This window comes from Podarcis muralis, chromosome 4 (genome assembly GCF_964188315.1).
Source record: "Podarcis muralis chromosome 4, rPodMur119.hap1.1, whole genome shotgun sequence".
Taxonomy (NCBI): Eukaryota; Metazoa; Chordata; class Lepidosauria; order Squamata; family Lacertidae; genus Podarcis; species Podarcis muralis.
This window is the reverse complement of record NC_135658.1, coordinates 49802888-49815575: the sequence shown is the minus strand read 5'-3', so window position 1 is coordinate 49815575 and position 12688 is coordinate 49802888. Positions and strand designations below refer to the sequence as shown.

Below are 12688 nucleotides of genomic sequence, written 5' to 3'. Positions count from 1 at the left end.
CTGGAATTGCACCCCTTTCCTTTTAAAATCTATGCATCTATGTGCAAACTGCATCAGTTTGCAAACTACAGCTTTTGTAATATTTATTTAAATAGATAAGCAGAAAGAAAAAAGTTGGTAAAATAACTTCTCCGAGAGATGACCCCTCATGCTTTTAACATAACGAAATGGTATTTTTATGCAATACCTGAGTCAGATTTTTCATGTTCAAAATTGCAGAAGCAGCTTTGAGAAGGAGTATGCTTCTGAACACACAACTGGAAATACTTGTTTAGACAGAAAAGCTCAGATTTTTGATTGACTTTTCTCTTAAGCACCTCTTTGCTCATTACAATTTACATATGAGAGAAATATGAGATTTGGGACAGAATCCCAACAAAATGTTTTCTGGAAAAGAAAGCATCTCTCAACAAGAGGTGTTTAGTAAATAGAAATAAAGTTTGATCATGGACTGTATTAGTTATAGTCTATGTAGCAATGTTTCTAAACAAATTACCTTATCCATATGTGGGAATACAACTGAACTTGTATTCTAAAAAGGTAAGGTAAAGGACCTCTGGACGGTTAAGTCCAGTCAAAGGCAACTATGGGATAAAGCGGTCATCTTGCTTCAGGCCGAGGGAGCCGGCGTTTGTCCACAGACAGCTTTCTGGGTAATGTGGCCAGCAGGACTAAACTGCTTCTGGTGCAACGGGACACCGTGATGGAAACCAGAGCACATGGAAATGCCATATATCTTCCCACCGCAGCGGTACCTATTTATCTACTTGCACTGCTGTGCTTTCGAACTGCTAGGATGGCAAAAGCTTGCATTCTCCATCTAATTGGCACTGAAGATTTGCATGCAAAATGATGGAGGCCCAAACCACCTCAGTCAAAAAGGGTAAGAGAAACAACCCAGCCACACTTTCAGTGGGTAGAATAGAGAGTTGCACGTGGGGAAAGGCCTGCAGAACTGCTCTAGGCTCCATCCACAGTGCAACAGATTGAGGTGTGTGTATTGCACCCCGAAGTCCCTGGAGACTCATCTGGATGTACTGCTGGTGGATCATCTGGATGACAAGCTGATGACTGCACTGAATATGAAAGTCTGAACTTTTGCCTCTCCCCAGCTTGGCTGAAGCACTATCCACTTTGGCAGTGTAACTCAGATATAAACAAAGTGAATAATATTTCAGGATCCATGTCTTTCTTGTATTTACAGCATTCAGACAATGTTTCATGTTAATTTTGATGGTTTCAGATAGCACAAAGTCCAATTACATGACATTTCCAACAGCAATAAAGTAAAAACAAGAACAAAATACCTGCTCAATTAGTGACCCTTTAAAAAGAAATCCCTATGAGCTCAAAGGTTTATTTTCACCTCACTATTCAAATGTATATTTGAAATATCTCTGCAGCATATATTTGAGCTTACCTATACCAATTGATTTCAGGTTCAGGAGAACCCATGGCTCTGCAGAATAATGTAATTGACTCTCCTCGATCTGCTGTGGCATTAAAGGACTTCTGTAGCAATGTGATAGCTGGAGGAACTGAAGAAAATATGGAAAATGGATGTAAGGTTAGACAAGGTTAGAAAGCACACAGATTCCTCTTGTTTCTTAAAGTAACTTTGCTATAACCATTTCATTTTTGAACCACAAATAAGGCCGATGGATAAGTTTTAGTCAAGTAAAATTCAGTTACTTATTTACTATCATAAAGAACAGGCATAGGCAAACACAGCCCTCCAGATATTTTGGGACTATAACTCCCACCATCTGGTCCTGTTAGCTAGGGATGATGGGAACTGTAGTCCCAAAACATCTGGAGGGCTGAGTTTGCCTATGTCTGATCAAGAATATTAGCAGTTTATAGTTTCAGTTTTAGTCAGTTCAGAGTTAACCACAGTACTTTTATCAGAAGAAACCATGGATATGGTTAAGAAACGCCTTAACAATAGCACCTTAGATTTAAATATGTAATTACTTCAAATGAATTGCAACTAATTGCTAACTACATATTCCACACAAATTTGTAAACATCAAAACATATGAAACATAATCCCTTTTAATTTTTTGTTTGGTGCACTATATTTATTAAAATAACATTCCTCTTACTTTGGGTAGTGTTCTTTAAGATGACTACAGCCTGCCATCAACCCTGTTGGCTGAGTTTGCCTAACCTGAGATCAGCAAATAGCTGACCCCTACTCCCCAAAGCCAAACCTTTCAAGGAATGGAGGGAACTACAGGCAGCAGAAAAACCATACTATACAACCGTTGAGAATAATGAAGGCATTCATGCTCTAGGGAAGTTTCTTTCCTGGTCTGCTCAGGCTAATGAGCTCAAAGGTTGGTTTTGTAGCCACAACAATATCTCAGGATGGTCACCAATAGCTTTTTACTACTTCATTTTTTATTATACTATGTCTGCATGTATCTTCATTGTGGAAGGAGGGAATATAAATGTTTGGTTTGGCTGGACTTTGCCCATTCTATTCACTATAAAGGTAAAGATAAAGGTACCCCCGACCGTTAGGTCCAGTCGTGGATGACTCTGGGGTTGCACGCTCATCTCGCTCTATAGGCCGAGGGAGCCGACATTTGTCTGCAGACAGCTTCCGGGTCATGTGGCCAGCATGACTAAGCCGCTTCTGGCAAACCAGAGCAGCACACAGAAATGCCGTTTACCTTCCCGCCAGGGAAGTACCTATTTATCTACTTGCACTTTGACGTTGTTTCGAACTGTTAGGTTGATAGGAGCTGGGACTGAGCAATGGGAACTCACCCCGTCACGGGGTTTCGAACCACGACCTTCTGATAGGCAAGCTCTAGGCTCTGTGGTTTAGACCACAGCGCCACCCACGTCCCTTCTATGCACTAATCACACACTTAATAAAAGGTGCCATTTTGAAAAATAATAATATAGAGTTGTATCTAATGAAATCATAGAAGATGATTAACTGAAATTCAGAGGTCTGCTCTAAGTCATACACAACCCATAATTAAGGTAGTGTTTAAAAATAATACACCAAACATTATGCCTTGGATGAAAAGAAATGTTAAGTGAGACTCCACTTGCCCCATTGGAGCACTGCCACCTTCCCAGTATGGAACTGCCTTTCAGCTTATGCAGGGCACCTTTGGACCCAGGCCTATCTTTTTAATCAAGATACTTCTGTTGAACTGAAGATCATTTAAAATAAAAGGTTTGCATGGATACATATATGTAATAAAAGACTACAACCCTGGTCACATGTAAACGTTAGGTGCACAACAATAGTCACAAACATTAGATTGTGTGTGTGTGTGTGTGTGTGTTTGGCTGCAGCATCATTAAATGAAAGTCTCAAGGTGTAATTTAACAAGCTGATAAAGTTGCTACAGTAATGAGCATAATATTGAATCCTTGATTATTCTGAATTATATATGTGGAGGTTCTCCCAATGTAACATCTAGCCCAATTTCTATTATAAACTGGAATGTGAACTCAATGGTAGACTATTACCTTGATATTATAGTATTAGAAAAATTGATTTTGTTCATGACTTTTGCCAGACCTCAGCTATTTACACACTTAGAGTAAGCTACAGCATATTTTGTGGCAATAACAAGGCAAGAGAAAGCGCTGAGGGCCACACATAAAGGGTGATAATTTAGATTTACGTAATATTTTGTTTGGTGCTAAGCATAATTATTTTAACACAAAAAACAGGCATCTCTCTCTCTCTCTCTCTCTCTCTCTCTCTCTCTGTGTGTGTGTGTGTGTGTGTGTGTGTGTAGAGCTGTTCAGTTTTGCTTCTTACCATTTACAAGTACAATGATATCCCGAAAGTCAATTTCCCCTCTGGCTTCTACTCTTCCTTCACATCTGTAAACACCTTCATCACTTTTATTGATTTTAAGAATTTGAAGATTATTGTTTGGCAGCATGGCAAACCTATCTGGAAAGGCATGTAAGATATAAAATAGTATCAGTAAGTGAAGGCACTGCTGGGAACATGGTTATGAATTGATAAAATTTAAACTATTCTGCTATACTATCAGAGAGCTCATCAACAAAACATACTTCAATTTACAAGTAAAATGTAATTCTAGAAGCTCAGTTATCCTATATCAAATGCTTCATGTTGTCTTTTTTTAAAAAAATTAACAAATGTATCTCTTATAAACAACAGCTCATCTGACCCATCATACCTCACAAACTTTCCTAACAAGAAATGAATATCAGAACAAGAAAAAGGGAGGCAGGAAAGAAAAAAAAAGAACAGAGGCAGGAAGAGAGATAAAGAAGTAAGTTAGGGAAAGCCAACATGGTTCCCTCCAGACATTGTTACACTGCAGTTCCTATCATTCTGACCTCTGGCTATACTAGCTGGCTTGGGCGTGTGCAAGTGGTTGCCCAACAAGCACAGGAAATGAACCACATTGGCTATTGGAAGGTTATATATGAATTTATCTACGGATTCTCAATCATTTTTATAAGTCTCTCTCCTGTTATATGACTTTTCCACACACTCAACTCTTGCATGTCTCTACCATGTAACTGATAACAGGAGAGTGAGATAGCCAGTGGCGTAGCGTGGGTTGTCAGCACCCGGGGCAAGGCAAGTAATTTGCACCCCCTAACCTGTGGATTTGCCCTAACCCCAGATGTTGCGCCCGGTGCGGCCGGCCCCCCCTGCACCCCCCACGCTACGCCACTGGAGATAGCTCATGGTTTTGAAGTTTTAACTTTTTGCCACCAATGAAGGTTGTTGAACTCATAATACAGGGGTCAGTCCAAGCTGGTCCACAAGACCGTTCTCACCCAAACCATGCCTATATGCCCCAAACCTCCTCTCAGGTGTGAGGTAGGTAAGGGTGCAGCTCCAAAGGAATAATGCAAGCTCAAAAGCACTGGCAGAGAACCCCACTAGGGTATGTATGCTGCTGAGGGGGATCAATGTTGAGTGAGACCCCCTATTGTTTGCAGGTGAAGTTTCATAGCACATCTGCAAACAGACATTTTTGCTTTCCAGATACCACCTGCAGATGGAAAATGTAACTGCTGTAACTCAATGTAACTGCTAATCATCCGTAACAGCAAGCCTCTTTGCAGGCACACTCCCAGTGCCAATCAACTTCAAATGGTTGCAACCTGATATAAAGTCAGGTGACTGACCAGTGGAGGCCCTGCCCACCTGTCAAAGATGGTCTGCAGGGGGGTTAGGAAGGAGAGGTTCTGGCCACCTGCTGAAACCATTGCCCTACCTCTCTCCCAATGTAGCACTTAGAAAGCTCCCACAATGATTTAAATAATCCAGAATCAACTGACTGATTGAAAATAGGATAGCAGAAGACAAAGAAAGAATAATTCAATGCTCCAAATCATGGCAAAATCCAACAACCACAGAGCAGATATTTATATCTTTTGTTAAAATTCAGTCATTTTCCTGATGTTTAATTCAGCATATTTTAGCTAGTTCTCAGAGTTTACTAAGGTAGTATAGAATTTAAAGTAGAATTGAAGTCATGTATGAGAAAAAATATCGTCTTGAGGGTCTAATCCAAAAACCAAACAAATGAAGATTAACATGACAATTCTTGAATTCATTGGTCTCCATGACTAACCTAATTTACAACCAAGTTTTAAAGCTAAAAATCTACAAATGTCTTCCCACAGCTGTTGACTAGAATTATTTATTTTTGTACTTGGCAAGAGTCTACCTAACTGTGGGGTTACTTAACAAGAAGGTACCAAACATAGTCAGTTTGTAAATTCAAGAGGGATCCTAAGCAGAGAAGTCTCAAACAACACAGAGTCTAAAATAACCTGGTAGATAGTCCTGTGGCCACAACCACCACTTCTTTGGGAAATTTCTTTCATCACTGAGTTTGTACATAGGACCCAAGTAGTCACCAGGGTTTTTGTTTTGTTTTGTTTTGTTTTGTTTTTGGCCAGTTTTATCTTGTGGCTTTCATTTGCCAATCCCTAAGCTATTTACCTTTATTTGCAATGGAAAATTAAATTTCAGAGGGATATATCAGGAAAAGGACTGAATCACGATTTAATAGTAACATTAATTGCATTCCCCATCTCCAGCAATATAACATCTCAATGACCACATTTTACTCATTATTTTGCTAACACAATAGGTGTTTCATTACTATATCAGAACATTAACGTAAGTGCCTTTAAACTGGTTGAATGTAGAATGAAAACAGATAATTTAAAGAGTTACCAAAATACTAACTGTCAGCAATATTTGAGACTTCCTCATTTTGATACAACCAGCTGACAATAGGTGCAGGTGAACTAGTAACACGGCAAATGACTTGTACATCTTCTCCCTGTACAAATTCTTGTGGGGATGAGATATCTTGGAATGTGAGCTTTTCTAAGAAAGAAGGAAAGACAGTTTAGTTAGCAGCTTCTACCATTTGCTGAGAATTCCAAAGTACATTACTTAGGTAACAAAGAGAATTTACTTAGCACTCTAAAGTGTTAAAGTATTTCACATGCAAGTTGGGTAAGTACGATTATCGTATTGTTCTGTTGCAGCAAAAAGACAAGGTTGATGGCAAAAATATACAGCAGGGAATCAGTGCTATATTCATTTATTTCATAAAAGTCATACACTGCTTGATTGTTGTTGTTTTTTAAATCACATCAAATTTGTTTTCAAAAATACCAGAATACTTTAAGTTTCTATTAACAAAGACAAAACTATTTCAAGTTAAAAGTAAACCATTGTTGTTGTTGTTTAGTCATTTAGTCATGACCAATTACTATAAATAAGTCTTCTGCTGCCATCTATTACAAATATATATATGAAAATTTGCTTACTTCAAAGTAATCGTTGAGTACATACAATACTTAGCACTGAGTAGCCCCAATATACTGAATACTTTTGATATAAAGTTTACAGAGCACTTATATTCATCATTTTCGGTACAACATGAAGGAAGAGAAGCCTCACTACTGAATTTATTTTCACCTTTGGATTTTACTTACGGTAAATTTCCAAAACAACAGTAGCCTCTTGAGTCTGTCCTCTAGAATCTGTTGCTTGACACCTGTATATTCCAGCATCTTCCACATTGGCATTGTAGATTGTTAACCGTGATCTGACACCTTCTTTCTGTACTACCACTCTTTGATTAGATACAATCTTCTCTCCTTGTGGGTTGTACCAATCTATACTCTCAGCCTCACCAATTACTAAAGGAAAGAAGAAAGAAAGACAACAATGTACATAATGAATAATGGACAAGGTATCAGGTACATTTCTTTAAAATATGCTATGCTCATGTGCATCAGTTTGGTTCTATATTTTGGGACAATATCAAGCAGTCTCACAATATTATGTCCAGTAGGGGTCTTCCAGAAGTTTGATTTTGTTAGGGGTGTGCATCTGATTTTACTGAATCCTAAATTAGAAACAAGCAACACAAAATGGCAGGTTTCAGGCTTGTCTAGGATTCCCATATTTCAAGAAGTAAAAATTCAGGCGATCCTGCAAAAAATAAAAGCTAAACAACTTTTTTTGCAATTTCACCAAAATAAAGCCCTCTAAAACCCAGGCAGTTCCTATAAAATGCAAAAAAACAAAAAAAAAAAAACCCCAAACAAACCCAGATGGGGATGTAGGCCCCCCAAAAGAGGACATGTCTGGGATTTTCCGGATGTATGGCAAGCCTAGGGTTGTCCAAGCCAAAGAGGAATCTGTATGAAGTGCCTTGAACTGAAGCAAGAACAACTAAAGTGATTTGGAGATACTTTCTTTTTTATATCTGTGGACAGTGTGCCTGCAAAAATCAAACCATTTCTCCCAAGATTCCAATGTAATGAAATTCCACTGTAAAAGTGGGAAAGCAGAAATAATTTAATTGGGTCTCTGCAATCACAATGCTTCAGGGAAAGGATGCTAAAAGGATGTTTTTACCAGTTCTGCTTGTTTTGCTAGTTCTGCTAATGATATTTGTTTCCAAAATGATAGACAATCGAGTCTTTCTGCCTTTGTGTCATTGCCCAAGCGTCCATTCCTGCACTGATATAATTTTTAAGCTGCTTGTAAAAACAAACTCTAAAAACAACAAAATAAAAAAACCAACCATTCTATCTTTTATTTGAATAAAACAACTGAAATGTAGAGTATTTTCAGGAACAAATTATTCATTAGTGGTTGACATTTGATTAGCTAGGTTTTGTTTGTATTACTTCTTTTTGTAATAATCTTTAATTATCTGCCATTAACTCAAAATTCAATTGGTCGGAATGAGTAGCCATAAAAATAATTACATGGAATGAACTTTGTACTTTCTCCTGTCCTAATATCATTTCAAAGTTAGATGGTAGTGACCCCATGGTTTATAGATCTAATAATGTATACTTAAATTCTAATGGGATATTTCATTGTCTCCTGGCTATGATATGACAATAAAATCAACTCCTTTCAAATCTCACTTGGAAGCACATTGCAGAGATTCTGAAGTATAAATGCAGTGGAAATGTGATTTTCAGAATTAAGACTTAGAAGGAATTTCCACCAAAACCTATACTCATTAAATGAAACCCCACATTGTTCAGATAGTTTAATTTATTCAGTAGCCACTGAATAATTAGTGCCAGAACATTTCTCAACGTTTCAGTTCATTATACATTTTTAATGCTTTGTAATGCATTTGCAGAACAGGTAGAGTTTTCTACTCAGTGATCTAAGTACCAGGAAAAGATTCCCCTCTAAATTTCCATACAAAGGGTTACTATGAAAAGCTCAGGAGCACATCCAGTAAAATAGAGAGCAACTCTATTCTTGCTATCTTTTCAGAAGTGAAAAGAGGTCATGCCCAGTGCTATTAATGTTTCCGACCAGCTCAGTTCTTCTCTCACTTAATTGCCTTAGTTTGTACCCTCTGCAAACTGGCTGCTTCAATATGAAAAACTCAATTCCTACCCAGGGCTGGCTCTACCATTAGAGGTGGTGCCTGCATTATTTTGGGGGCCATGAAAGAGAAGCAAATTATTAGTTTTTTAATGTATCATCATCATCATTGTCATCATCATAAAATTTACATACCGCTTAATTATATATATATAAAGGTAAAGGTACCCCTGCCCGTACGGGCCAGTCTTGCCAGACTCTGGGGTTGTGCGCCCATCTCACTCAAGAGGCCGGGGGCCAGCGCTGTCCAGAGACACTTCTGGGTCACGTGGCCAGCGTGACATCGCTGCTCTGGCGAGCCAGAGCCGTACACGGAAACGCCGTTTACCTTCCCGCTAGCGGTCCCTATTCATCTACTTGCACCCGGGGGTGCTTTCGAACTGCTAGGTTGGCAGGCGCTGGGACCGAGCAATGGGAGCGCACCCCGCTGCGGGGATTCGAACCGCCAACCTTTTGATCGGCAAGCCCTAGGCGCTGAGGCTTTTACCCACAGCGCCACCTGCGTCCCATATATATATATATATATATATATATATATATATATATTTATATTTATATATATATATTGTCAGGGAACTGCCATCAGCTCAGAGGCGAGGGGTGGAAGGGCAGTTGGGTTACAGGTTACAGGGAGCCTCCAAAGATTGTGAGAATCAGCACTTCCTCCGCGGAGGAGGAAAGCCACGCCTCCAGTGGAGAAGGGGTGCAGGGCTTGGAGGATGCAAGGGAGAGCCACAGCACCGAGCATGAACAAAGCGGAGGGGAGGCAGGTCCCCCACGCCCTCTTTGCACAATCGGTTTACGCACAGAGACGGGAGGCGTAGGATGGGGGTCAAAAGACTACTCTGCTGGGGAAAGTTTAAGGACCGCCCACTCCCAGATTCTGCTAGCGACTGAGCAGACATGGAATTGAGTCGATCTGCATTGTGAACGTTTTGGACAGATAATAGTCTTGAAAAGACCAACGGGGAGTCTTGCCTGTTTGCTCTCGAGCAGCCACGCCGGCACACATAACATATATCAATATATATCAATATCTCTCTCTCTATATATAACCAGTTTACAAAAAAATAAAACAATAAAACTGAGAAAAATTCACAATACATACAAAATTTCTATTTTATTTTACTGCCAAGAAGGGAAGGAACTGCTTGTGCGATTTTTTCCCCCCTTCAAGTATACCATCAGACTTGAAGGGAGCGCTATATGCTGTTCTACCTGAGGTAGCCAAGTTCTCATCCTCCCCTTAGACAAGTGACTCCAGACCCATAGAGAGGAATCTTCACTTCTGAAAGTTTGCATATAAGGAACCGTTTCACCAGGTGCCTGTGATCACCACATGGCACTGAATGATAAGAAAACCCAATTCAAGCAAAGCACATTCCACACGGTTCAATGCTATTGAGGGGGTGGGGGATAGAGTTGGAGAATACGTAATTTATTCAGTTCGTGCAAAGATCGGAAACATTTTCCAATCACAATAATGTCAGACATTATTCTCAAGTGCGGTAGCTGCTTTCTAATGCCTACAAATAATTATTTTTGCTTCCTTAAAAGCTCTGCAGGACCAGGCTTCCTGTAGACCAGAGAGTACCTATATTAGTATGTAACTATATATAATCTAAAATAATACAATGAAATATAAAGTGCACACAACATTAAGAATCCAGGTTGAGGCATCAAAAAATATTAGAAAATATTAGGTTGAAACTGCACTCTTCCTCATAAAAATCCAGCACACATCTGGTTCCAGGAAGTGTCTTATGACCAGGCAGGAGGGCCATAAATATTTCCTTGCTCAACCACTTCCTTCCTTCCATCAGCTTATAGCTTCTTCTTTCGCTGATATCTATGTAAGATATTGCCTTGCCCCATATTCTCCAGTCTTAGATTCCAAGCCTCAAATTCTCACATTCCCATTGGGCCAATCACTAGTCAGTGATTGTTGCAATGAACAACTTTGCTACACTTCCTTAACCATCCCGACGCTTAGCTGCTTGCCTCCAATTGGTGTACACACTAGTCACACGTGAAAAGGGATAGAAGTCAAGTTGAAATTAAGCAAATATACATACCTGTGCATGTGAAGAATTTGGATACACCCACACTGACTTCTACCTTGCTGAGGGAAATTGACACTTGTAAAAGTGCTGCAAAATAAAATAAAATAAAATAATTATTTTTATTGAAGCAGAATTTTCCATATGTCCACAAAGAGAAAAACTTCCACATATTAAAACCATAAATAGAATCATGTCCCTACAAATTAGATTCCTCTCTGAAAGAGCCTTACACCCTACCTCTTGGAATACTTCTAAGTAACAAGCACCACAGACCAATATTTAGAAGCAGAATCCAAATATTAGGGGCAGACATACTCATATATAAAAAAGGGGGGAAAACCGTTAAAGAGATTTTTTAAAAGAGACAATCACGTTATTCTAAACACATCACACCATCTATTAATTTTTAAATACATTTAGCTAAATCCAGACTACACTAGATGAACTCAATGGTGTCTAAATAATTCACACATAAGTAGACCTACATGGTAGTCCTTGAGTGACATTGTCACAGATTGTTACCTGCACAATGTCCCCAAATAACAGCCACTTGCCACTTGCTATTTTCCTTCTGGAAACAAAACAACAACAACAAAACCACCTGTGGGCAAAAAAAAAAACAAACAAAAAAACAAACAAACCCTGAAATGCATTGAATTTTGCCATTGGGATGTGTTTACTACAAGCAGACAAGGGTGAATAAAAAATCAAGAAAGGTCAAGAAACGGTGGGGCATATCCATATTTCTCTAACCAAAAGCAGTTCTCTTGAAGGTTTCTTAATGGAATCAGAAAAATACCGCATTTATCATTAATGTTAGTTAACATTGGTTCTCAGCTGCAATGTAGGTCCCGGCCCGCAACAAGTTACAAAATTTTCATAACACTTTAAAATATTTGTCATTTGTAAAAGGGGTCATATTCTGTTTAAAGAAATCCATCTTGCTCACTACTCAGCCTTCCCATCAGCAGAACTATCATAAGAGTTGCTTACAAAATGATTCTGTGCCCAGTCTGTTTGCAGTCAACAAGCTACAGCTTTCCTCTCAGCTATCAAACGGACTAAATATTAATGTTTAGTGTGCAGCTACATCTATATTTTTTTCTTTACTTGATTGCATGTGTGAGGAACCCTGAAAGTTACTAGGACCATGACAGAGAGACAGAGCTTCCAAAGGTTAGTGAAAAATAAAAATAAAAATCCCATTTGTGCCCTGCTATCTACCATAAAAGCTTAAAACTCATCAGAATATGTTAAATCACTCATTGCCAATGAAACAGAATATCATGTTTACTGAAAGGGGACAGAAGACCATGGTTCTGAGCGACATACAATTAAAACAGGAAAACAGAATTCTGACTAAATTAGTGGTGCTGGCTTCTAAAAAGTTCCAAACTGCATGCAGAAAGTAGAAATTGTCCTCTTTTGGGGGTCTTCTGGTGGTTCCCCTACTTCAAGAAGTAAAGTTACAGGGAACCAGGCAGAGGGCCTTCTCAGCAGTGGCACCCTCCGTGTGGAACACCCTCCCATCAGATGTTAAGGAAATAAAGAACTACACAATTTATAGAAGACACCTGAAGGCAGCCCTGAATCGGGAAGTTTTTAATGTTTGACATTTACTATGTTTTTATGTAAGCCACCCAGAGTGGTTGGGGAAACCGAGCCTGATGGTGGGATATAATAATAATAATAATAATAATAATAATAATAA

The 12688-nt window shown here is 39.0% G+C and overlaps 1 protein-coding gene across 3 annotated transcripts in view; it reads right to left on the bottom strand.

Moving 5' to 3' along the window:
- NCAM2 (neural cell adhesion molecule 2) overlaps window positions 1-12688 on the bottom strand; it is a 197376-nt gene that overhangs the window by 92363 nt on the left and 92325 nt on the right. For all 3 annotated transcript variants that reach the window (XM_028726954.2, XM_028726955.2, XM_028726953.2), the window contains exons 2-6: window positions 10990-11064; window positions 6985-7191; window positions 6224-6367; window positions 3794-3931; window positions 1421-1538 (exon numbers count right to left, since the gene is read on the bottom strand). In XM_028726954.2, coding sequence (XP_028582787.2) covers window positions 1421-1538; window positions 3794-3931; window positions 6224-6367; window positions 6985-7191; window positions 10990-11064 — 682 coding nt within the window. The remainder of the gene's footprint in view (window positions 1-1420; window positions 1539-3793; window positions 3932-6223; window positions 6368-6984; window positions 7192-10989; window positions 11065-12688) is intronic.